The sequence below is a fragment of the Emydura macquarii genome, unplaced genomic scaffold, assembly GCF_026122565.2.
Source record: "Emydura macquarii macquarii isolate MOO-44397 ecotype Brisbane River unplaced genomic scaffold, CSIRO-AGI_Emac_v2 contig_3295, whole genome shotgun sequence".
Classification (NCBI taxonomy): domain Eukaryota; kingdom Metazoa; phylum Chordata; order Testudines; family Chelidae; genus Emydura; species Emydura macquarii.
The window spans coordinates 2,037,898-2,063,702 of NW_027133432.1; the positions used below are offsets into that span (position 1 = coordinate 2,037,898).

At 41.5% G+C, this 25,805-nt stretch overlaps 1 protein-coding gene across 1 annotated transcript in view; it reads left to right on the forward strand.

Moving 5' to 3' along the window:
* Positions 1-25,805, forward strand: part of KCNQ5 (potassium voltage-gated channel subfamily Q member 5) — a 174,666-nt gene that overhangs the window by 10,654 nt on the left and 138,207 nt on the right. Inside the window, exon 4 of the mRNA XM_067532665.1 lies at positions 359-449. Within this exon, the coding sequence (XP_067388766.1) occupies positions 359-449 (91 nt within the window). The remainder of the gene's footprint in view (positions 1-358; positions 450-25,805) is intronic.

The window sequence follows — 25,805 nt, forward strand, 5'->3', positions numbered from 1 at the left end:
CCAAATCTGCGGTTTTTTCAATGAAAAAACATTATCTCCAAAAAATCTCATCCAACACTAGACACAAGTTCAGACTGGGTGTATTTCTCAGATTGGAATAGCAAGAGACAGCTCAAGCATACTCAGTCATCTCACCGAGAAAGACTCCTGTGTTATTTCCTTTAATTCTATTACCCTTTTATTATACTACTATTTAGAAATTTGTAAGTTTATAAATATGTAATTCTACCTACATTTCTTTGTTACTTAGCATAATATAGTGCCATTTTATTAAATGCTCCTATTTGTGAAATGCAGAATCGATGGACATATTTATTCATTGTTCTTAACAATTCTTTAATATTCTTTTCTTTTTCAGTTTTCTTCTTGTGTTTGGTTGCTTGATTTTATCAGTGTTTTCTACCATTCCTGAGCACACAAAACTTGCCTCTCGTTGCCTCTTCATTCTGGTAAGTGAAACTTATGAATACAAGACAATTTCACAGCCACATTAAACTCCATCTCACCCTAAACAGAGTAAGGTAATTTATGCTTTAAAAATATTTTCATCAACAAGGTGGAAGAGGCATAAAATAGGCCCATCATAAACAAAAATTGACAGGATCACTATTTCCTTTGGGATTTATTCGGCATAAAAAAGTGTTAACAAATACATGATTGTATCTTTGTTTTCCTCTTGAGAATTGCCATACTTCACTACTAATAGTTCTTCTGAAGCTTGGCTGTGACTAGGCGTGAAATACCCTGTTGCTGCTGTGGTCATCTACAGCCAGTATGTGACAAGTATTTACAGTATGATACTGAGATACCACAATCCTATGATTGGTAAACTGGTGCAAGCAAATAATGTGTTAATATGGCCAAATGTAAAGTTATACTTCTAGGAACAAAGAATATAGGCCATACTTACAACATGGGAGGCTCTATCCTGGGAAGCAATGATTCTGAAAATGATTTGGGAATGATGGTGGATAATCAGCTGAACATGAGTTCACAGTGCAATGCTGCGGCCCAAAGATTTAATACGAGTGTTGGATGCATCAACAGGTGACTCTTGAGTAGAAGTAGAGAAGTTACTTTACCTCTGTATTTGGCACTAGTGCAACCACTGCTGGAATACTGGGTTCAGTTCTGGTGTCCACAATTCAAGAAGAATATTGATAAACTGGAGAGGATTCAGAGAAGAGCCACGAAAATAATGAAAGGGTTAGAAAAGGGACTCATGGGCAAAATTTATTTAGTTTAACAAAGAGAGGACTAAGGGAGTGATTTGATCACAGCTTTAAGAACCTACAAGGGAGCATATGCTTGATAATGGGCTCTTCAAACTAGCAGTTAAAGATATAACAAGATTCAATGTCTGGAAGCTGATGCTAGACGAATTCAGACTGGAAATAAGACACACATTTTTCCCAGTGAGGGTAATTAACTATTGGAACAATTTACCAAGGGTTGTGGTGTATTCTCCATCACTGGCAATTTTTAAGTCAAGATAGATAATATCTTTTAGAAAAATATCCTATCTTAAACAGGAATTATTTTGAGAAAGTTCTCTATGGCCTGTGTTACACAGGAGGTCAAACTAGATTATCACAATGTTCCTTTCTGACCTTTGAACCTATGAATAACACATGTTTATTCATATACTTCTTTATGGGCCAGTGATAGCTTTTGGGGCACAATAGTGTTCATTTAAAAAGTCACCAGACACCACAGAGTTACCACGGTTATTTTGTATTCCAAGAACACAGACAAACAGCAGCATGCTAGGTAGACTCCACTGCATGGCGACTGTTGACAAATGTTGACTTTTTATGGTAATCACTGTATGTGCTCATTACTCATTCTCATCATAACAATTCTTAAGTAGTTAAGGAGTGGGCAGGCTAATTGAGGCACTGTAATTTCCAATGCAGTTACTATAGTGATTTCAGACACCCTCAAAAAATCAGTTAATAATGATAGCATTCAGATCCAGTTTCCTTATTTACTGATTTGAACAACACCTTGCAAATGAGTTTGTTTGGGCATCCTGTAATTGATGTTGTTAATGTAATTATTCCACTACTCTTAAAACTGTCTCTCTTTGCAATGAGTACATTCTGAAGTGTGACTGTAAAACAGCTTTGTGGGGTCCTACATTTACTCTCAGTGATGTGTTCAGGTCCAATGAGATCTATTCGTATGATTTAAGCATATAGGCTAGATCTTCACTGATGTAAATCATCATAGCTTCACTAATTGGGACTACTGTGTGTAACTGTCCAGCTCTGCAACCCGTTTTTGCTGTTTGGATTTTAGAGTCTAACCAAGCCTTTCTATCCCTTCATATGATCCTCAACAATTCAGAATGTAAAAATTAGGACATCTGTAGATTAGGCTGTTCACAAAAGGTTCTCTCCCTATTCAAGGAGTTCCATGAAGGAATGAAGGTAACCATCCAATATGAAAATGAAACATCATCAAACTAACCCAATTAGTGAAGCTAATTAGTGAGGACCTAGCCTGTATGCTTAAATCATTACTAAACTTGGAGGAAGCAAGGCTGCGTCTTAGCGCCCAACGACTTTGGCATCTTCTTCTCTATTTTTCTTAAGTATGCCTTTGGAAATGATCATTCCGGCATACTAATTTAATCAAGGATGGACGGCACCTTGTTTAACACGAGAAGATTACAGAGCAGAAAGCATGTCACCCAGCTTACTATTTGGGATCTACTTTTCACAGAAGATGCTGCATTCATCTCTAATTCATCCGATGCAGGTCATGATAAACAAGTTCTCTGATGCATGCACCAACTTTGGCATGGTAATCAACATCAAGAAAACGGTTGTCATGTCACAAAGTACCAGCATTCTACCTAAAATCTATTTCAATAATGACGCTCTGGACAATGTGGATCACTTCTGCTATCTTGGCTAAATTCCTACCAGCTCACTTAACGTTGATAGGGAACTTGATGCTAGAATCAGCAAAGCTTCTGTCATATTTGGCAAACTTACCTCACATACTTGGAACAACAAATTGTTAACCTTGAACACAAAGATGTCCAGCTATCACGCTTGTGTCCTTAATACCCTCCTTTATGGTTGTGAAAGCTGGGTCACATACTTCAAACAGGAGTGAAGATTGAACAGTTTCCACCTTCGCCGTCTTAGAAAAATCCTTGGAGTCACTGGGGACCAACAGATCACCAACAACAAGATCCTTGAGAGAACCAGCCTACAGTCTAGGCAGACTATGCTGGATGTTCGCAGGCTTCACTGGTTGGGACACCTAGAGCGCATGCCTCAAGATCGTCTGCCAAAGGCTGTGCTCTATGGCCAACTCAAGAACCATCTTAGACCCAGAGGAAGGCCAAAGCTTCAATACAGCGACAAGATCAAGCAAGGACTCAAGAAATTCAGCATTCCCACTGACAACTGGGAAAATCCTGCCCATAATCATTCAGTTTGGGGAAACCGGGTTAAGACTGGTGCAGTCACTGCAGAGACCCATCAGAGAGTTTAGACTTGAGGCCCGCCGATGAGCCAGAAATCATAGTGTGCTTCAACCTCCTACTGATGAGTGGACCTGTAGCTACTGTGGGAAGGACTCCGCTTGCACATTGAGCTCTTTTCCCATACCATTGTTAAGCACCACTGATGGACTGACTTTGTCACATTTCCTTTCATCTGTCAGGATGTTGGATGGCCAATGAGATTAGGGTGATGATTTTAATAGAAGTGGATGAATAATCTCTGAGGCATTAATACTAGTTGAAGTAGTCTGATCCAACATTTCTATTGAATACCCCTATGTGTTCGTAGAACCCTTTAGGAAGAATAAATCCTGTGATGAAAATTTTTTACACTTCCTGCTGTGTCTCTCTAATGGAATGAAGTATAAACACAGCAAAGGTCCAAGAGAAAACTGAAACTTAAACTGGTTCATTCCTGTTTGCTGGACCACATGTTCTTTTCTTCATTTGCCGACTCATTAGTTAACGTTAGCAAGTCTAGCAATGCAAACTTACAACCACACAATAATACAATTCAACACTAATGTTTAAGCAATTGCTTTGACTACATAAACACTCTGATCGTAGTCTTTAGTGCCACCAATTTTCACAGCTCCCTTACATGTTCTTGCAAATGTTCCACTTACACAATTTACCACAGTTTATATTAAATATCAAAGAATTGTTTGTTTCATACCGATGAGATACAGCATAACATACTTCTTTTCTAATGACGTAAAGTGGAAGTATAACAATCTCTGAAGTCGCCTGCTGGAATTCCATGAACAGACCACTTCATGGACTTATTCCAGATCATAGAAGATTAGGATTGGAAGGGACCTCAGGAGGTCCTCAAGTCCAACCCCCTGCTCAATGCAGGACCAACCCCAACTAAATCATCCCAGCCAGGGCTTTGTGAAGCTGGGCCTTAAAAACCTCTAAGAATGGAGATTTCCACCACTTCCTTAGGTAACCCATTCCAGTGCTTCACCACCCTCCTAGTGAAAAACTTTTTCCTAATATCCCACCTAGACCTCCCCCACTGCAACCTGAGACCATTGCTCCTTGTTCTATCATCTGCCACCACTGAGAACAGCCTAGCTCCATCCTCCCTGGAACTTCCTTTCAGGTAGTTAAAGACTGCTATCAAATCCCCTTCATTCTTCTCTTCTGCGGACTAAACAGGCCTAGTTCCCTCAGCCTCTCCTCATAAGTCATGTGCTTCAGTCTCCTAATCATTTTTGTTGCCCTCTGCTGGACTCTTTCCAACTTGTCCACATCCTTTCTGTAGTGGGGGGGCCCAAAACTGGACACAATACTCCAAATGTGGCCTCACCAGTGCTGATAGAAGCGAATAATCACTTCCCTCGATCTGCTGGCAATGCTCCTACTAATGCAGCCCAATATGCCGTTAGCATTCTTGGTAACAAGGGCACACTGTTGACTCATATCCAGCTTCTTGTCCACTGTAACCCCCAGGTTCTTTTCTGCAGAACTGCTGCCTAGTCAGTCGGTCCCCAGTCTGTAGCAGTGCATGCGATTCTTCCATCCTAAGCGCAGGACTCTGTTGAACTTGTTGAACTTCATCAGATTTCTTTTGGCCCAATCCTCCAATTTGTCTAGGTCACTCTGTATCCTATCCCTACCTTCCAGCATATCTACAACCCCCCCCAGCTTAGTGTCATCCACAAACTTGCAGAGGGTGCAATCCACCCCATCCTCCAGATCATTAATGAAGATGTTGAAGAAAACCCGCCACAGCACCGACCTCTGGGGCACTCTGCTTGTTAACAGCTGCAGATGGTATCAAAGAGCCACCCTAATTCACTACCATAAAACAAAACCAATAATGTTTCTCATACTCATATCTATTTTATTTTATTTTATTTTAGCCTTATTTTGCCTTGCACAGGATCCTGTGGCTTTTTTACTTATTTTAGCTGCTACTGGCAAGGTGAAAGAGAAGAGGTATAAGTAGGTAATCTAGTCTCCACCTCCTCTCTACAAAGGCCAGAGGAGCTGTGGGGCTTGTCTTCTTTCCCACTCTTTCTACATGACTGGGAGGATGTGACTATCTGCCAGCCAGAGGTTGGAGCACATTGACATCTGTCACAGACAAGGCATAGCAAGGCATTGATATGTGTACACACACATTCTCTCTCTTAACTTTTGACTCCTGAAAGCAGCAGCTGGGATGGGTGAGCTAAAGATTTAAAATATCTCCATTGACATCAAGCTTCAAAAACTTTCCAAGAGAATTGAAAATCTAGAATAAACAAGTCTTCCCAAACAGCTCTGTTTACTTAATTTTCAGGAAATAATTAGCCTAAACAAAAGGAAAGAAAGCATCAATCATCTCCTTATATCTAATATCACAAATAATCCTTTAATCTGTTCTCTGTATACAGTTGATGGCACTTGGATCTGAATACTGATGTGTATCCCATGCAGACAGTAGAATAAAATCTACTCCAACATCAAAAAATCCACAAGCAATTTAAGAATCCAACCAACAAAGCAGGAAAATAATTCTTGGTGTAATACTAGTTTCCTACAAGGAAAGCCATGCACAGATACAAAATTTGTATCCACGTCTGATCTGCAATCCACAGAAATGACCTGTGGATATGAATATCTGCAGATATAAAGTGGATATCCGTGGATTTGCAGGGCTCTATCTACAAGTACAACAACTACTGGCACTGTATCAAATAGTAAACATTAAAGAAGTAAAACTGAGCATGGGAAGGCAAAAGTCAAATCTTCTTGAGGAAGCTAGCCAAGAAAATAAATCTGGCACGGGGGATTGTTCTCTCTCATGACCAAATTCCATATATTTTAAGAAATCTTATAACACAGAGCCTGATTTTGCCACCAATATTTTTCGAGCCAGTGGTTGATTGTCTATGAATGATTTTTCAGTGGAAAATGAGGTTTCCATGCCGCAACTGGACTATATCACCAATGATACAATTCAATCTCCGTTCTAATTGATCAGCATGGTGCATCATGGGAGTCACAAAGCTAGGGGCATCCTGGGAGATGTAGTACAGCCAGACAGGCCAACCCTTAGGGACAATGGGGGCATCAGGCACCTGAACTACAACTCCTATGAGGCAATGTGCATTATCAGGAAATGCAATTTAATGTTAAACATACTTGAAACTAAATGTTTTGGGTTAGAGCAACAAACTAAAATGAAAAATTCCAATTCCAAAATATCAGAATGTTTTGACTGAAAATGTCAAAATGGAATGTTTAATAACTTCTAAATAAAAAATTGAGAACGTTTAATTCTGCCAAAAATGTCTACTCTTTGTATCCCAGTTTTGGACAAAAACAAATGTAGAAATATCAAAATTTCTCATACAATGGATATTCCAGTTCTCACTCAGCTCTACTTAGTCAAGTTCATTAGCACCTTTCTATAAGAGTGGTCCCATTCACGTGAACGAAAGGGATGAGCAATCAGAGCAACAAAAAATGGTTTTTAGAAGTTTTGGTGAAAAAATACTGTTGCAAACATTTCAAATCCATATCTACACCCAAAATGATATACAGGACCCTGCATTGAGTGCATCTCTGCATGAAATATCATTTAAAACAAGCTGTCGTATAGAAACCATTACTTGCATGTGTCTTCTTTCCGTGACCTACAGTATATAACTAATACACTATGTGACAGGGCCAGACCTGACGGCTATAGGAGGGTGCTGGAAGGCATCTATATCAGCCCCAGGCTCAACAAATCCTTGTTCCCTAGGTAATTCAGCCAGGGTTACTCCAGATCAGTTAGCTCACCTGAAGTCAATTAAGGAGCTTGCCACAGCAGTTAAAAGCCTCCGTTTCAGGCAGACAGGGGCAGCTGAAAGGGAGTTGGGAGAAGGAGCGGAGCGGAGCTGAGCTGCTACAGAGCATGGAGCTAGTACTGTTGCTGCCACAACACCAAGGTACGGGAGTTAGGGGGAAGCCCATCCAGGCGGGGCTGAGGGACCTAGGCCTGAAGGAGGACCCAGCCACTCAGACAACTGAAGGGAGGAGTTGAGGTGGAGGGACCTCACCCACACAGGGGAGGATCACAGAGACAGAGAGACTCAAGGCGAGGAAGGCGGAAAAACCCTCCTCCCCGATTCCAGGAAGAGGATTGCAAGCAGGAGGGCCATGGACAAGCGACTCAGGGAAGGTCGTAGCTCTCATGGACTAAGCAATTTGAGGTTACTCCTCACAGGGTCCCTGGGTCAAGGCCCGGGGCAGAGGGTGGGACCAGGCCCGCCCCACCCCACCCACCACCAGCGTAGCCAAAGAGAGCGCAGGACCCGCAGGGCAGAATAGGCCTCCCCCGCTACAACTAACACAAAACCATTATTAAACCATACTGTGCTACTTAATCTGAATATTAAACTCTTAATTCCTGTTACGTAGTCTTTGCATGTTAAAAAGTCACCTTATATTAGTGTTTCCAATCTATATATACATATTGTTTGATTCTTTTGTGGTGGTGGTTGTTATATAAGGCAAGATTGTCTCTAATCCTAATGTGGCCATGCCATGGACCCATTCCGTCTACCTGCATGGTCACATTAGGGCTACACGGATCACAGCTGTTAGTACCGTGTAGAATGTAGTTCCTGGACTTTCACTGCCCTCCCGTAGAGAGCCAGTGAGCAAGAGGAGGCAGATGATCTGGACTGTGCCGTAGGCGGTCAAACCTAGTGGTCAGGGCAGTGGTGGTCAGAGCAGGAGCTTTAAACCAGGAACCAGAGCAGGGACTCAGAGCCATAGACTGAGACAGAAGCCAAACCAAAGGTCTGAACCAGAGTCAGTACTGCCAGGGATGGGGATGCAGAAGCAGGGATCTGGAGCAAGGGAGGTGAGTAGGAACTAGGAACAAGACAGAGGTCTGGAACTGGGCAGGTCTCAGGATTTTTGTGGACAGTCAGGGTCCAATGTAGCAGCCAGCCTAGGATATTAACTAGTTGCTCCGACAACTTCCTGTGCCTCCTTCTGGCTTAAATAGGGAGTTTGAACCAATCAGAGAGGCAGAATATCAAATCCAATAGTAGGCAGTGCCTCTGGTGCACTAGTGTCAACCAGCGCAAATTCCTTGCTGGTACCAGCGGGCTGCTGGGTGGTAGCTGCTCTCTGAGAACTGCCTGGGGACCCGTGAACCTGGGGTTGAGATCCACAGTCCCTCATAGCAGAAAACCATGGCTCAACCCCCCATAACACCGCTGTCACTGGAGTGGGCAAAGAACAAATGGGGAAGTCAACTACCCTTCAGAACTATAGTAAGTCATTTACTTCACCAGAGTAAGAGCTGAGGAGGGGAGGAGACATAATCCCTCCTCAGTGTTCCTTCAGGGGTGGCACAGTTATGGGCTGCCCCTTATTCAGGGCTAAGCCTAAAGATTCCATCTACAGTCCCTGCCTGGAAGAGCTTGCAGTCTAACTTGTGTACAGGAAATCTAAATGTTAAGCATAAGGCTAAAAAAATTCCCCAGACTCTTACACATTCACAGAGACATACATCATTCCAAACGGCAAAGATAAAGATGGGCAGGAGAGCCAGGAGTTTTATGTTTGGGCTCTTGCACTAACCTGAAATGACTTTACTTAACTTCCTCCCCAGCAGAGAGCCTGAAAATGCCCATTAGTGAGGTAAAAGATCTTCTGACTTTAGTGAGGCTGAAATGATGTCCAGAAATAGTGCACCTTTTAAAGAGGAATATGGGTAATTTTTTTCCAATTTTGGCTCCTTGGGAGATTTTTATATATAGCACATAAGAAACCTTCCACTGTATTCCTTCCACACTTAAAATTTCTATCAATTTAGTTGGGAGTTACAGCACAAGAAATGCTAGCTCAGGCCTGTCTTTTCCATTGTCTGTCACATCTTAAATCAAAGACCCTTACAATGATATCCATCTGCATTTTCCAGGTGTATCTGTAAAATAAATTAGTTTGAATCTGCTTCTAGTATCTGTATTTTGCATTTATAATGAATGAGGTATATTTGTATATCATATAATGTTAGAATTAGAGTTCCAAATTAAGACCCCCAGTCCTGCAAACACTTATGTATGTGTATAACTTTGCACATGTGAGTAGTCCCATTGACTTTGATGGGGTTACACATGGTGCTTATGAGTTTGTAGGATCAGGGCCTAAAAAAAAAGATTTTGTACCCTATACAAATTCTCATGGTAGAAATAGCTCCGCACGAGATGAAAGGGAAGCTGGCAGATATGGGCTGTATTTGAGGCCACCTTCTTCTTAGACCAAGGTCACTTTATGCCAGTACTAAAGGAAAGCCAAGTAAATGCTTCTGATATTGTAGCTTATGCTGTTAGATGCTAGAAGAGATTGTTTAGCATATGTGCATCATGGAAAAGTACAAACAGGATGAGCATTGATTAAGTAATAGTAGAAGCACTGGCTACAAACTATGTAAGATGCAAATGTGGGTAAAAGTGGAGAGGGATAGTACTACATATGAAAGATACCATTACCTGTTTTAGATTTATTGACAGTTCAGAAGCACTGGATCTTGAATGATTATGGTTCTATGTGCTAACTGATAAAGCACAAGATAGAGTCTGTTACAGGCCACCAAATCTGCCTAGAACATGACAAGTGGCTCTGTTAGTATCTATAATGAGCAGAAAGAAAGCATGGATTATCATAGACGTCTTCACCCTGTGTTGAAGATCTCATGCTGCCACTAATAAAATGTCCTTGAACTTTCTAACAGGAAAAATATTGTACAGAACCATGGGATAATTAAATATTAAACCCACTTCTGACAGGTAAAGATGAAATTGATCACTGAACTAAAAATTATCCACTGTATACAAACAAAGATTACTTAAACTGGTTCAAATTCACAATTTCCTGCAGAACACAGATTCTGATATTTCCTTTTGTCCCAAATTGGAGTGAAAAGTTGAAGTTTCAAAATTACCCACAAAACATTTTTTAAAAAACTTTGTTTTAGAGATATCAAAAAGATCTTATCAAAACATTTTGTTTTGGTAAGATCAAAGCTCTTCATTTCAACTTTATAATATGTTAGCCAAAATAAGCATGGCAAAGCGCTCCACCTGGGTCCCTAGGTGCCGGGGTCCCTGCTGGAGCCAGAGGAAGGGAAGCACTGATCTCTCATCCCCCTAGCTGCTGAAGGGAGCCACTGCCTAGGAACCCATGTGGCGCGCACAGGGCTATAGGACGCATGCAGTTTCTCTGCTGCAGCCAGAGGGGGCAGGAGATCAGTCTCTTCGCTGAACTCCTTCTGTCTGGCTGCAGTGGGGATAGGGCGGCTGGCGGAGACTGATGGCCTGTCAGGGTTTTAAAAATGATATCTGTGGCCCTCGAGCCAAAAAGGTTGGGAACCACTGCTCTAGTTCACATTTTATTATTCTGTTTTATGTAGTAACCATTCGTTTCCATTACGTTCTTGTTTCTAGTGGAAACTCTTTTTTCTTAAATAAACCTTTTGTGTTGTTCTAAGTGCTCGTAAGTGCTGTGCATTCTACAGGATCAGGAATTTAAGGAAAAACTGGTAAACTGTGGTACCTTTTATCTTTGGGAACAGAGATCTGAGATTTCGGTGAGTAGCCAGTGTCAGGAGCTGGATATCACATGGGAATGCTTCAAAGGGATTTGGAGACTGGGATGCATATCTTGTTAGCCTGCAAGGCAAAGACAGGGCTGGCATAGCCCAGAGGAGTGTGCTCAAGTGGCTGAAAAGCTGCGGGTAGTGGCGAGTTAACACCCAGCCATTGCAGGCAAGACTCCCACTTGCTGGAGGAAGGGGTAACAAGCTGACCTACAGTCCTGGTTACCCCAGGAATTGTCACAGATGGCAGTGACTATACATTATAATTACAGAAACTCAGACAGTTGATAATAGGAGCTAAAGGTGTCAGTGAAAAAGCTATATCCAATACGGTTAAGTATAAAGAGATGAATTTTTATAACATATCAGAGAAAAAAAGAAATCGTAACAAAAGTATTCGTCTATTACTAAATGGACTTCATTATATTGTCAATAATACCTTTTTCTTTGTCCTTTCTTTTCTTTCTCATCTCTATTCAACATAAATAACATTTGTAAAAAGGGCTGAAAAAAGAAAATATATACATGTGAATAAGAACATTTTTCTTTTGTAAATAGGAAATTTAGTGTTTTGTTGTAAATGTGTAACTAGAGGTTTCTGTGTGACTAAGTGGCATTAACATTATGTTCTATGAGCAATACAGAGTAAATTTCCACCTATTGTAAGTGATCAGGGTATAACACAGATATGAAAAGGGCTCCTAAAATGCCATGTAACTATTTCTGTAAAAAGCAAAATGAAATCTGGAGTTACAATTAGAGCATTTCCCAGGCAGTGAGAACGATCTATAATTTTTCTTCTGCAAGAAATCTCTGTGAATTATATAATGTCAAGATTACCAAGGTTGTCACATTTCACTGCCTGTAGAATTACATATCATCCATTAAATTATTTCACTTGCTCTCACTGGATCTACAGTGTATTTCCTGGGGAAATACGTAGATATTGTAAAATGACAAAATATGGCTTGAAAGAGCAAACCACGAAGAGTGGTAAGTGCAATTTTATCTCTAAAACAACTAATCTGTACAAATCCAGAGCTAATATTTTAAAACCAGGCACCCCATATTGTGTTCTGTTTCTGTCATCTATTTATTGTCAAGGGGTTGATTCCAATAGTACAAATGACATCATCTGGCTTATCTTGAACTTGGTAGTGTTATGCATGCACAAAGTAAAAAGTAGGTAGTCAGACAAGTTGGAGTCCTGAATACCATTCTTGGTTACACTCCTAATCACTTGCTTCCCAAATCAGGAAGGAGTAGGAGTGTTGTGTGGGCAAGATGCAGGTCCCTGGGGGTGAAGGGACTGTTACACGTTACGCAACAGAGAATGTTCCAGCCAGTCAAGGAGTGGTTTTGAGGGGAGTCTTATCCTTCTTTGTCCAGACAGATGGTAGTCATAATATGAGAGTTTAAGGTAATAATCTACAGGGACAGAATCAGGTGGAAATATCAGGGTTCAGATTGGGATGTAAATAATTCCTTGGAGGGTAAGGAGGTGTCCCCTTTAAAACTAACAATTTTTTTTAATCCCTTTGAAATAAAACTGGCCAAAACTCAGGATTTCTGGTTTGTGAGAAATTTTGAGTTTGTTCCAAATCAGAATGGACCCGAATTTCAAAACACAGACATTTCTCACAAACACTTTGAAATTTGGATTCATTCCAATTTGGAACAAACCCAGATCTTCTCACGAACCAGAGATTCTGAAATGAAGCTCTTCTTTCAGAATCTCTGAACACACACCAACATTGTGTTTCTGAAACAAAATTTGTTCCTCAGGACTGGCAGCTACTGAGTGAAATTGACATTCTTGTGAGACTGACAAGAATGTTAGTTTCACTTGGCAGCTCCAGGGCAGCCCTGCCATGAGGACTGTCCCAGAGCCAAAGACCTAGAGCTTCCAGACCCCTGACCAGTGAGAAAAAAGACTACAGAAAACAAAATAGCACAGGGGAAAACATGCCAAGTACGGCACTACATCAGTTATATGAAAGCTTGGTATGAGCACAGAAAAAGTTCAGCATCTGGACAACATGCAGGAACAGAAATAAGCCCAGCCGCACAGCAAAGATATATAGACAAACCATGAAAACACACAGATTGTTACAGACAGAATGTGATTAAATCAATAAAAATAATCAATAAAATATTTATAAATAATTAAAAAATAAACTGTAAACCCAAAATAATGGCTAATAAAAGTATACATAAATGACCTATGTGTGTCATACAAAACAGACAAGGGTATAAATGTCTGAAATACAGCAATCCAAAGAGATTATAAAGCTCAATGGATGAGACTAAAGTCATGTAGCGAGGAACAAATTCCAATGCTGGGAGAAAGTGTGAACTGTTACTGAACTGCAGGGGTAAAACCACCAACCAATAAGTTATTATATAACATTGGTATATAATATAAAATAATATGGTATAACATTGAGGAAAACAAATCACACACACAGTACCTGACCTTATTAAAACAATGTATGCCATAGAGTGTCAGAATAATGGTATCAAACCTGAACTAAACATGAATGAGTTAATTTGTATATAGATATGATCACAGGAAGTGGATGTATATATACTTGGGAGATGGGGGATGCAAAGTCGGTTATAATGACACCCATAGTATTCCATTAGCCTTGAAAAAGAGATGATAGCTGCAAAGCGACAGCAGATGGCATCATTCATAGAGTGGAAGACCCAATAGACTGGGTTCATTCCTTAGTTATGGTAGAGAAAAAAAGGGGCAGTCAGACTTTTCATTGACCCCAAGGAGTTGAACAAGAATATCAAAGAACATATCCTCTTGCCAACAAGTAACAGAAGTGGTTGAGATTACAGGAGCTAAATTCTTCAGCAAACTAGATGCATCAGCAGTGTTTTGGCAGACTGGATAGAAAGAGCTCCAATACTTGCTCTTTAAATTTACTGTTTGGCAGAAACTGCTTTCTTGAGACTGCCTTTCTGAATATGTTTGGCACCGGAAGTATTTCACTGGATATTGTCTCAGAAGTTAGAACGTTTCACAGGAGTCAAGATGTTCATTGATAATATGATAATCAAGGGCAGTGGTTCTCCACCTTTTTGGGCTCAGGACCCATTTGTAAATGTTTATGGCCTATCGTGACCCAGTGAATATTCTGGGAGTGGAGTCTCTGGGGTGGTTTTGGTCAGGTCCTGCCTCTTGGGAGGGAGGTTGGGTGGGTTGGGTCCTGCCCTGCACTCACCCCACAGTGGAAGCTTCTGCAGCTCATGTGCTTTGGGGCTGGCTGGGCTTGGCTCTCCACTCCAAGTGTTGCAACCTCTGATGTTGCATTGCCACTCAGGTTTGGCCCCGCCCCCTGACTGGACCCAATTTGTGAGAGTGGAGTTGTGACTTGGCTCGTGGGGTTGCAGTGCCACTCATTCATATTTGGCCTACCCAGACTCCCGTTGTCATGACAGCTGGGCCAAACCTGAATGGTGCTGGTACCTCAGAGGTTGCAATGCCTGGAGCAGGGAAGCAAGCTCAGCCAGCCCTGTGAGACATGAGCCACAGCAGCTGCCACATGACCTTCTGAGACATTCTGGGCACCCAATTTTGGGTCCTGCCTGGTCTAGGGCAGCACTGCTAACATACTTCAGGAATGACTGCAGAGAGCACTGGAAGAAGAAAAACTTAAAACTGAACAAGGCAAAACAAATGAAATCACCCAGCTAGGAGAGAAATTGACCATGAGGTGAATAATGTCTGATGATTCTAAGATCCAAGCAATTCCAGCAATGCCGAGACCCAAAGATTGAAAAAAAGAGACCACAAGCATGTTGTGTTGTGTGATTCATACCTATCTGTGCTGCTCGAACAGTTAGCCTACGTCAACTTCTTCCCAATGATATGGAATGGACATGGATATCAGAGCATGAAAGAAATGTAAAGGATTTGAAGCATGTACTGGCTTTGGCATCAGTGCCAAGTTTCTTTTGGACGCAGTAAAAGAGATCAAACTCTCCACAAATGCGTCAAAAGGAGGGTTGAGAACTGTATTGCCACAGACACAAGGGACTGATTGTTTGCCTGTAATATTTAACTTCATTGCTTTAACTACAGCAAAAAAAATGTGTAAAGAAATAATAAAAGAAACCTTAGCCTTGCATATATGTCTGTACAAAGCACTATGATTTTCTCTATGGTCATAATTTCAACATATAAACGCTGGATTGTTGACTACCCAAGGAAAGGACTTGGAGGAGCCTGTATGGAAGAATACAGAGATTGCTTTGGAAAGAAGGAAATTATGATATCACAATGACCCTTCTCACCTTGTAATCTACAAATATGATCTTGGTCTTATGGACATCATCTTGTCATTGCAGACATGTTGCCAAGAGCATCCATTGCGCTTCACACATATTCCAGATCACTTTTTCATGCAATATAAGTAAATGTAAACATAATAAAATCTATCATGTGCTGTGTTGCTGGGACTATGGGATGAATTGGAAAGTGAAATCAGTTAAGGATGAAACACTATATTCAGTATCACAAGCGATAAGTAATGGCTGGAGAAATCAGCACTTCCTACCTGCATATTGCCAGTATTAAAGGGAGCTTTCAGTGATTTCAGGAGTAATCATGAACGTACAAAAATAGTAGTCCCATACCTATAAAAATTTTTTGTGTGGGGGTGGGAAGCATATAGATTTTAAACTTGCATAAATTTAAATGTATTTGTATATTTGCATAAAGTTACTTAAATTCTATACCGTAGTGTCTGTTGGTGGTCCAGCTCCTCCCAAAACACACAACTGCCAATTCGTTCTGCATACCTCCAACCCAACATCTTCCCCTGTCTTCCAGCACATCTCAACTCTGTCTTCAGCTCTGTAGTTCTTCTTCCCCCACCTCAGACGTGGAGGTGGGAGCAGCTCCAGAGGTTCTTTACTGTCCTCCCCCCAGATCTGCAGGCTGGCAGGAAGCACAATAAGATCAAAGGGTTGAGCACTCCAGTCGTTTGTGTAGAAAGGTGAAGGAGAGAGGTAGACACCTGCTTCACGTGCCAAGAGAAGATGCCTCTCAGTAAGTGTAGCAGCACTCTTTGGTTGCAATTCCCTATAAAGTGGAATAATGGTGAAAGACAGTCGGAAGGGGAATTCCCTGTAAACTGATAGGTTTTCTCCACAGACTCATGGGAAGGTCAGGAAATCCACAGTTGGGGGGGGGGGGGACTTATAGGTTGGCAGATCTGTAGACCCCACAGAGATAAAGAAAATGTTGTAAAGAATACACTAAGGGCACCTAGGAAAGAGTGAGTCAAAAATGGAGCTGGAGAAGTTGTATTCTGGCTGGAGATTAAGAGTGATATAGATAAAATGGTGAGCAGCTGTGGAACATAGCTGAAGTACAAAAATACACATGGGAAAGAACATCTGATAATGCATGGGACAAATTCAGAACTGATGTGTTTGCTCTGGAAAAACATGATGATGATAGTTTCAGCAATGTGTTATAAGTAGTGACGCTGAAAGGTACCAGAGCTTCAGTTATGATCCAGCCTGTTAAATCCATGGTTGCTCATCATAGAAAGCCAAGAATTGTAAAAAGAGACAATAGATTATGGGTCATGAACAGGGAATTCCTGGACAGAGCTGAAGCTTACAAATTTCATCATAAGATGTCCAGTCCTAGATACCAACACTGAAACAAGCTAGCGAAGTTCTTTATATAGGAAAGAACTTGCTAAGAATGATGTAGGCATTTACAGGACATTCATCACTGTGGTATCTGATTCCTATGCAATTGTACCAGCAGCACCCTCCACAGACGAGGGTGGATACAAGAACCATGGTGCCTGTGAAGTGGGTCTTCTGGTGCTGTGTGACCTGGTTTGAGGATGCAGGAAGGGATTCTGATCTTCCTTCATGACTGGTAGGGAACCTTATCTCAGGCCTGCTGCAAGAATAATGATTTGGTTCACAGACTAAATACTTGATATAAATATAATGTAGTAAAGAAAAAGGTTATTAAATTGTCAAAGAAACAAAGTCTGTTTGTTCGGTGTTTGAAAATACAGTCTGTTTGTTCAGTGAAGGTATAGTGCTACAAGAGTCAAGATCACTAGCACTTACTGTGACAGGGTCCCCAGGGTACAACCTGGAACTGTGGGAGCACTCAGCCTCTAAGCCCACCAGCCTGGGCTGTCTCTCATGTTGTGATGCTAGTGTCAAGCTATAAGCCTCCGACAGGCACTGCACTTATACAACCATCCACAGGCAGAGACACATCCAACTGAGTTACTTACATGAATGATCTCCCAACCACTCATGAACCAATCAAGAGAGCGGCTACAGCCAGTTCCCCCAACTCCCCAGCCTTGTACAAAGTGTATAGTGCTCCCTTTTCATTATTTTTATTAGAAATATTTACACTGTAAAAAAGATAAACAAAAGAAATAGTATTTTTCAATTCAACTCATACAAGTACTGTCGTGTAATCTCTGTATCATGAAAGTGCAATTTACAAATGTAGATTTTTTTTGTTATATAACTGTACTCAAAGCAAAACAATATGAAACTTTAGAGCCTACAAGTCCACTCAATCCTACTTCTTGTTCAGCCAATCACTAAGACAAACAAGTTTGTTTACATTTATGGGAAATAATGCTGCCCGCTTCTTATTTACAGTGTCACCTAAAAGTGAGAACAGGCGTTTACATGGCACTTTTGTAGTCGGCGTTGCAAGGTATTTACTTGCCAGATATGCTGAACGTTTGTATGCCCCTTCATGCTTCGACCACCATTCCAGGGAACATGCTTCCACGCTGATGACAGGTTCTGTTCAATAATGATGCAAAGCAGTGTGGACTGTCACACTCTTATTTTCATCATCTGAGTCAGATGCCACCAACAGAAGGTTGATTTGCTTTTTTGGTGGTTTGGATTCTGTAGGTTCTACATCGGAGTGTTACTCTTTTAAGAATTCTGACAGCATGTTCCACACCTCATCTGTCTCATATTTTGGAAGACACTTCATGTTCTTAAATCTTAGGTTGAGTGCTGTAGCTATCTTTAGAAATCTCACATTGGTACCTTCTTTATGTTTTGTCAAATCTGCAGTGAAAGTGTTCTTAAAGTGAACAACCTGTGCTAGGTCATATCTGAGATTGCCATAACATATATGGCAGAATACAAGTAAAACCACAAAGCAGGAGACATACAATTCTCCCCCAAGGAGTTCAGTCACAAATTTAATTAACACATTATTTTTTTAATGAGTGTCATCAGTATGGGAGCATGTCCTCTGAAACGATGGCCGAAGCATTCTTTTTTCCAGTGCAAATATTTGTAATAAAAAATAATATAAAGTGAGCGATATACACTTTGTATTCTGTATTGTAAGTGAAATCAATATATTTGAAAATGTAAAAAACATCCAAAAATATTTAAATAAATGATACTCTATTGTTTAACAGTGCAATTAAAACTGCAATTAATTGTGATTAATTTTTTTAATTGTTTGACAGCCCTTCTCCCAAGTATTGCTAAACATTGTAGTGCAAAGTTCTGTGTATCTTTTAACACTTTCTGGATCAGTCTAGTGATCTCAAAATTTAGCAAATGTGTCTTCTCTGGGTTGCTAGAAAGCATCTCTTTGTGCCAAGTTGTTAACCCTTCTGCTTTTCCAACTGTTGTTTACTTAGTGTCAACATTAATGTTTTCTAGAGTATAGGTATGTTGGCATTCATCAATGCAATGAGGTGGTGTGCCTCAGTTTCCCCTTCCAAACAGACTGGGTTTATTATGGCTTTTCTTCAGTGACAGGTCTCAAGCCTGTTTACAGGTATTAGCTGAGAAGCAGCATTACCATAGAATTCTTAGCAGAGGGTGTGTTCTTATTTACCACCACTAGCATGTCCAAAAGCTTTTCTCAAAGATCATGCATATTGCACCTTTTCGTAAGGTTTATCATCAAGTTTTTGTTATCAGGTTTAACATTTTTATCATGCAGTTTAACAGTAACACCAAACCCTTTATCACAGGTAGGCGTTCACAAGTTATTTTTATCATACCACGCCTTCTGTTTAGACAGTCTGGTTTGTTCAATACCCATTGTGTCTTTCAACTCCTTCCTGAAACTTAGAATGTGTTCAGTTACTGGTTTTATTTTCCCTTTAGTGTTCTCTTCAGTATGGGTCCTCAATCCAGTCATATCTTTGAGACTTTGGTACTCCAGGGTTTGGTGAAGTAAGGATGTAGGGGAATATTGCATATTGGCTGGCCTCTGTGGAGCTGTCTCCCTACCCCCAGGTTATGCACATGCAAAAAATCCATCCCCTTCTTGTGGTTACCCTGTGATCCCCACTCCCAGTACTGGACTTTCCCCGCCCCCTTTTTATAAAGGGTTATTATTTGTGCTCTCTGGGTTAAGAGTATCTATTCTTTGATTAGATGTAGCTTTTCCCAGCAGCTCTCCCTCAGCTGCTTTCTGTGTCTTATCAGCCTGGGGGAAGTCCCTGTCCCCTCTGCCAGCTGTGTCGTTTGCATTCTCACAGACTCTACTGCTGCCTCAGTAGAATCTGCATCCTGTCTTAAAGAGACACAGTTAATTTCCATAGGCATGTCAAGACCAGTGTCCTGGAAAACTCAGACCTCGTTTGGGGTACCCTCCATTACCCCTTTCTCTATTCCCAAGAACAAGAAGTCAATTTTGTTACTACTCCCCTCCGGAAGGTCAGTTACACAGTTCCCTCTCTGAACCTGTGTTATGGGCTGCATGCCTGGATGCACAGATGTTGAATCATCCATTCTATCCTGGGCATTCTCTCCCAAGTGACAAATGAGGAGTACATTCATGTATTCCCACTATTCTTTCCCCAGTTTCCTTCTCTAGGCTCCCCTGGGGCCCCTACATCTCTCTATGATCTCTAGAGTGAGATCTGTCCCTTGTTCAGCTGCAGCATGCTGACTGCTAACAACCTAAACAATTTTCTGAGGCTATGTCTACACTGTAGGTGGCACAGCCAGCCATGCAGGATTGATTTTGCGGGTTCAGTTAAGCAGCAGTAAAGATTTGCTCAATCGAACGCGGCAGTCAACGCTGTAAATCCACCCCGGCAAGTAGCATAGCATTGTGTCGACAGGAGGGCATTTCCCATTGGCGCAGTGCAGTGGAGACGCCGCGGTAAGTAGACGTTAGGAAGTCGACCGGAGATATGCAAGTTATTGTACGTAGCTTGCATATCTCGGTCAACTGCCGCCGAAATCCACGGCCAGTGTAGACCAGGCCTCAGTGACAGGCACTCTGCCTGAGGAGATGCTGCCTTCAACTGCAGTGCAGAAACTGGTCTCAACCCTCCCCCTTTATCCCCCCCCACCAACTCACACACCCACACACACTTGAAAGCATGCTGCTTTCCTCTGCTGCAGAGGAATCAAAGAGACTTTCTCCCTTTCCTTCAGCAGTTCCTGGGACTTTCTTTTCCCATCACAATATTCCTTCTTGCTACAGGCAAACACCTTAACAGCCTGAGTTACACAGAAAAAATCATTTCCAATAAGCATGTCAAACAGGATGCTTTTCCTCACCCCCACAATCAAACCACTTTCCAAATCTTCCCACGCTACATGAGTTCTAGCTAGTGGCAAAGGGAATCTGGTTCCACCCACCCCCACAATCTCTGCTATTTGGCCAGGTAATATCATAGAACTGAAGGACTGGCAGGGACCTCGAGACATCATCTAGTCCAGTCCCCTGCATTTATGGCAGGACCAAGCATTACCTAGACCATCCCTGACAGGTGTTTGTCTCACCTGTTCTTAAAAATCACCAATGATGGACATTCCACAACCTCCCTAGGCAATTTATTCCAGTGCTTAACTACCCTGATAGTTAGGAAGTTTTTCCTAATATCTATATGCTGACATCTGGCACCATACTCTGCTCAACCAGAGAAATTGGTGCCCCTATATCCTTCCACCCCAGGTATTCTCTACCATTAATTTTGATAACCTTAATGTGCTCCATGTCTGGCTCTGCAGAGGCTCTTCTCACAAAACCAATATGATAAGTCTCAAGCACCTGAGGTGTCTATGCTGAGGACAGCAGCATTAATATGGTCTATTTGCTGCCTGCTTCCTCCCAGCACAGGGCATTTATCCTTCAGGTGATCAGTGGAATTACAGTGATAGTACCTTTTGGGCTCATCTGTTTTCACAGGAGGTTTGGGATGGGAATTAAAGGAATGGTTTTGTGGAGGTGAGTGCCCAGCTTCCCAGCTACTCCTTTTTCCCAAGGGTAAAACGGGAACCCTGATTCCCACCAGGTTTAAACCCCTTTTTCTGCAGTTTAATCTCAATAAATGCCTGGGTCTTCTCAAAGGCATCAGCTAGAGATGCCATCCCATCCACAGTTTTCACGTTTGTCCCATGGGCACTAGTTCACATCATCTTTACATATGCTTAGGAAATGCTCCTGAGCAACAAGATGAAACATTTCTTCAAAACGTTCAACACCTTTTCCCCTCACCCATTTTCCCATCAGCTCTTTCACCCTGTTTCCATATTCCCCATTACTCATACCAGGACTTTTCTTGAGATTTCTAAATTTTAACCCGTGTGTTTCAGGGGTAATATGAAATCACTTCAAAATAGTTTCTTTGAATTTACAGTAATCTAAAGCATCCTGTACTGGCACTTCATTGAATATATTCAGAGCTTTAACAGTTAACTTTGCAACCAAAGTGGGGATTTTCTTGTCCTCGGGAATCTCATGAATTACATACAGCCTCTCAAAAGCAGTAAAACATTCTGTGACATCATTTGTCACAATTGTTCCAATTTGTGGATTTTTGGAGAGATGGCAATCAGTGGGGTTTGAGGGTTCTGATTCTGCTTTTCTAGCAAGTCCAACTGATGTCTCCACTCTCTTTCCTTCTCCTCCATGGCTAATTTCTGGACCTCAGCTTCCTTGGCTTTCAGCTCTAGGCCCTGTTGATGTGCTAACGCATCAGTTTGCTTCTGGGCTCCTATTTCCAATTCCTTTAGCTCCAAGATTCGCTGATGTTCTTTCTTTCTTTCTGCCTCCTGCAGTCTGAACAGCTCTGATTTGCAACTACATCACACTCACCCATCTGTCTGCTTTTCCTGTTCTGACTTCCCTTTCCTAAAATAAGCAAACAGAAAATAACAAACTGGAAACCTTCTCTTTGACTGTGCTCAGCCCCCAGACTTAAAGGCTTACTTAACATCGCTACACCAGTGGATGGAAGTGCAAATCTCACTCAGAACAACAAGCTGTGCACTTTACCTTGCTTGCTGTGCCACTGTGATGGAGTCCCTGTCACACTTGGTATAAAAGGTCTGCATCATGTGTGATATGTGATTTATGACACATGACCATCTGATCATACGCCATTTCAGTTAATTATCACAAAAATATTAGAGAAATTGGGATATCAAAAAATAATCCATCTATTAACACAGAATCAAGATGCAAAATCTCAGTCATAATTTGAAAAAATAAACTTGTAAAAGAAGCATGTCCATTATATAACTGATTGATGCACATTTTAGGCATTTATCTCCATTTTTATCAGGTATTACACTGGGAGCTGATTGAAAATCTCAGATTTTTTTCCCCATTAATAAAGTCTATTCCAGATTATGTTTTTCAGATTTATGATGCTACATCTCACACTATTTAAAAAAACTGTTGAATGGAATTCCATCTAACTCTGAAAGTGTGTGTGTAATTTATCTGCTTCTAAAATTTTACTTCCTAAAGTTAATGCTGGGATCATACTTATGTATCCAAGTTATAACTTCACTTTGAATAGTGAAGTGCACACATTATATTACTTTTGTCCACTGATTTTAATCTGGAAATGGGACATTGTAGCAGAAGTGGTAAAATTATACAGCTCATAAATATTTGAAATAAACCTTTTAATTAAAAAAAGGAAGGCTGAAATCAATAAAAAGTAGTGAAATAAATTATCTGATATGGAGAAGAATGTTCTGTAAAAGGAAGTACATATAAAATAATTACAGGAGACCATATCAGCGCAATAACATTAACTAGCACTTAAGTAGAAAATTTACCAAATTTTCTCATCTGAAAGGAAGTTCAGAACACATATTGTCTCAAATGTTTTGAGCAGGGAGATGACCTCCTGAGATCCCTTCCAACCCTAAGATTTTATGATTCTGTGAAAAACAGAGGTGCCTTTGACATTCAAGCATATGAAATGGGGCTGCAAATGGCTTACTTTTATTTAACAGGGAAGACTCCAATGCCTACCCCTTATGCAGAGATGATTTTGACTGATGCCTGTGGGTAGACAGGTGTCAAATGCCAGACACCTGAAATAAGAGAAATAACTAAAAATTTATAGTTTACAGAAAGAGGAAATGGTAGACCAAATCTTCATTATACCTTGGAGAGGGAATCCATCCTGTGGGGACACTTCTTTAAGTATGTTATTTTCCAAAATCAGTAGTGAGATCTATCTGTATCATAGCTAACTAAAACATTTTAAAGATGGTCAAAGGAATTTTGTTTAAAGGTTGGTGAATCTTGTTTGTTTTATCAAGGATAACATAAACAGTTTATAAATGGGCAGCAGTAAGTGATAATTAGTGGTGAACTGCACATCTGACCCTCCCTTTTGGTTTCTCTGAGTGTATCCCCTCTCAATACTCCTAGATGATTACACAGCAGTTCCACAACCATCAGAAACTTAAAACACTTCAGAGAGTACAGCTGCAACGCTGCAACTGCACCACACTAGAGCTTCACTGCAGATATTTACTACAGCAATGGAAAGGGTTCTGCTGCTTCTGTAGGTAATCCACCTCCCCAAGAGGAGGTAGCTACGTCAGCAGAAGAATTCTTCCATCAACCTAGTGCTGTCTACACTGAGGGCTGGGCTGGTTAACTACATCTCTTAGGGGTGTGGTTTTTTCGCACCCCTGAGAGATGTAGCTATGCCACTATCACTTTTCAGTGTAGATCAGTCCAAAGTTCTATGAAGTGAAAAAAGTATTAAACTCAGGTTCATGATGAAGCCATCCAAAAGTTCTCAAATGAAATAGTTTCTTATGCACCCACTATAAGGGACCAAGGAATAGGTGGTCTGGCCTAGTTCACAGCTGGGCTTGTGTCTACACATCAAGGAAAGCCAAAAGACAATAGTCCATGAACAGAGGTTGAAGTACTCACTAGAGCTGGGTTCAATAACCAAGAGTCAGAGTCAGAATCCAGCTGGGGTCAGAGACCGGAGACCAAAGGTCGTACCAGGCTGGAATCAGGAGGCAATCGTCAGGGTCAGAGTCAGCCTGGGGTCAGAGACTGGCAATCAGAAGACAAGATGTCGTCAGGAATCTCAGCAGGCCAGAAGTCTGTGTGGTTACCCAGACAACTTCCTGGGGCAGTCTCCATAGTTAATCATAGAATATTAGGGTTGGAAGGGACCTCAGGAAGTCATCTAGTCCAACCCCCTGCTCAAAGAAGGACCAACCCCAACTAAATCATGCCAGCCAGGGCTTTGTCAAACTGTACCTTAAAAACCTGTAAGGATGGAGATTCCACCACCTCCTTACGTAACTCATTCCAGTGCTTCACCACCCTCCTAGTGAAAAAGCTTTTCCTAATATCCAACCTAGATCTCCCCCACTGCAACTTGAGACCATTGCTCCTAGTTCTGTCATCTGCCACCACTGAGAACAGCCTAGCTCCATCCTCCCTGGAACTCCCCTTCAGATAGTTGAAGGCTTCTATCAAATCCCCCCTCACTCTTCTCTTCTAAAGACTAAACAAGCCCAGTTCCGTCAGCCTCTTCTCATAAGTCATGTGCTTCAGTCTCCTAATCATTTTTGTTGCCCTCTGCTGGACTCTCTCCAACTTGTCCACATCCTTTCTCTGTAGGGGGGGCCCAAAACTGGACACAATACTCCAAATGTGGCCTCACCAGTGCTGGATAGAAGAGAATAATCACTTCCCTCGATCTGCTGGCAATGCTCCTACTAATGCAGCCCAATATGCTATTAGCCTTCTTGGCAATAAGGGCACACTGTTGACTCATATCCAACTTCTTGTCCACTGTAACCCCCAGGTCCTTTGCTGCAGAACTGCTGCCTAACCAGTCGTTCCCAGTCCATAACAGTGCATGGGATTCTTCCATCCTAAGTGCAGGACTCTGCACTTGTCCTTGTTGAACCTCATCAGATTTCTTTTGGCCAAATCCTCCAATTTATCTAGGTCACACTGTATCTTAGCCCTACCCTTCAGCATATTTACCACTCCCCCCAATCTTAGTGTCAACTGCAAACTTGCAGAGGGTGCAATCCACCCCATCCTACAGATCATTAATGAATATGATGAACAGAACCAGCCCCAGGAGCAACCCCTAAATTGTCCTCTTGACCAATCAGAAGGCTGCAGGGTACTGTCACTCTGGACCCTTTAGGCAGTCAGTATTTCCTGCATATCCAATCTCTACAGTGTTCCCTTTAGGTGGCTCTGCCTGCTCTCCTTGTGACAATGTGGGAATGTCAGCCATCCCAGCCTCAACAGACTTGGGTTCTAGTCCCACAAATCCTTACATTTCTCCCCTCTGTAGGGGTGCTTTTCCTCTGAGTTGGTGCTGGGCCTGGCTTGTCCTGCTGGTCTTGAAACCTTTTCACCAGCTCATGAACAAGGACAGCAGG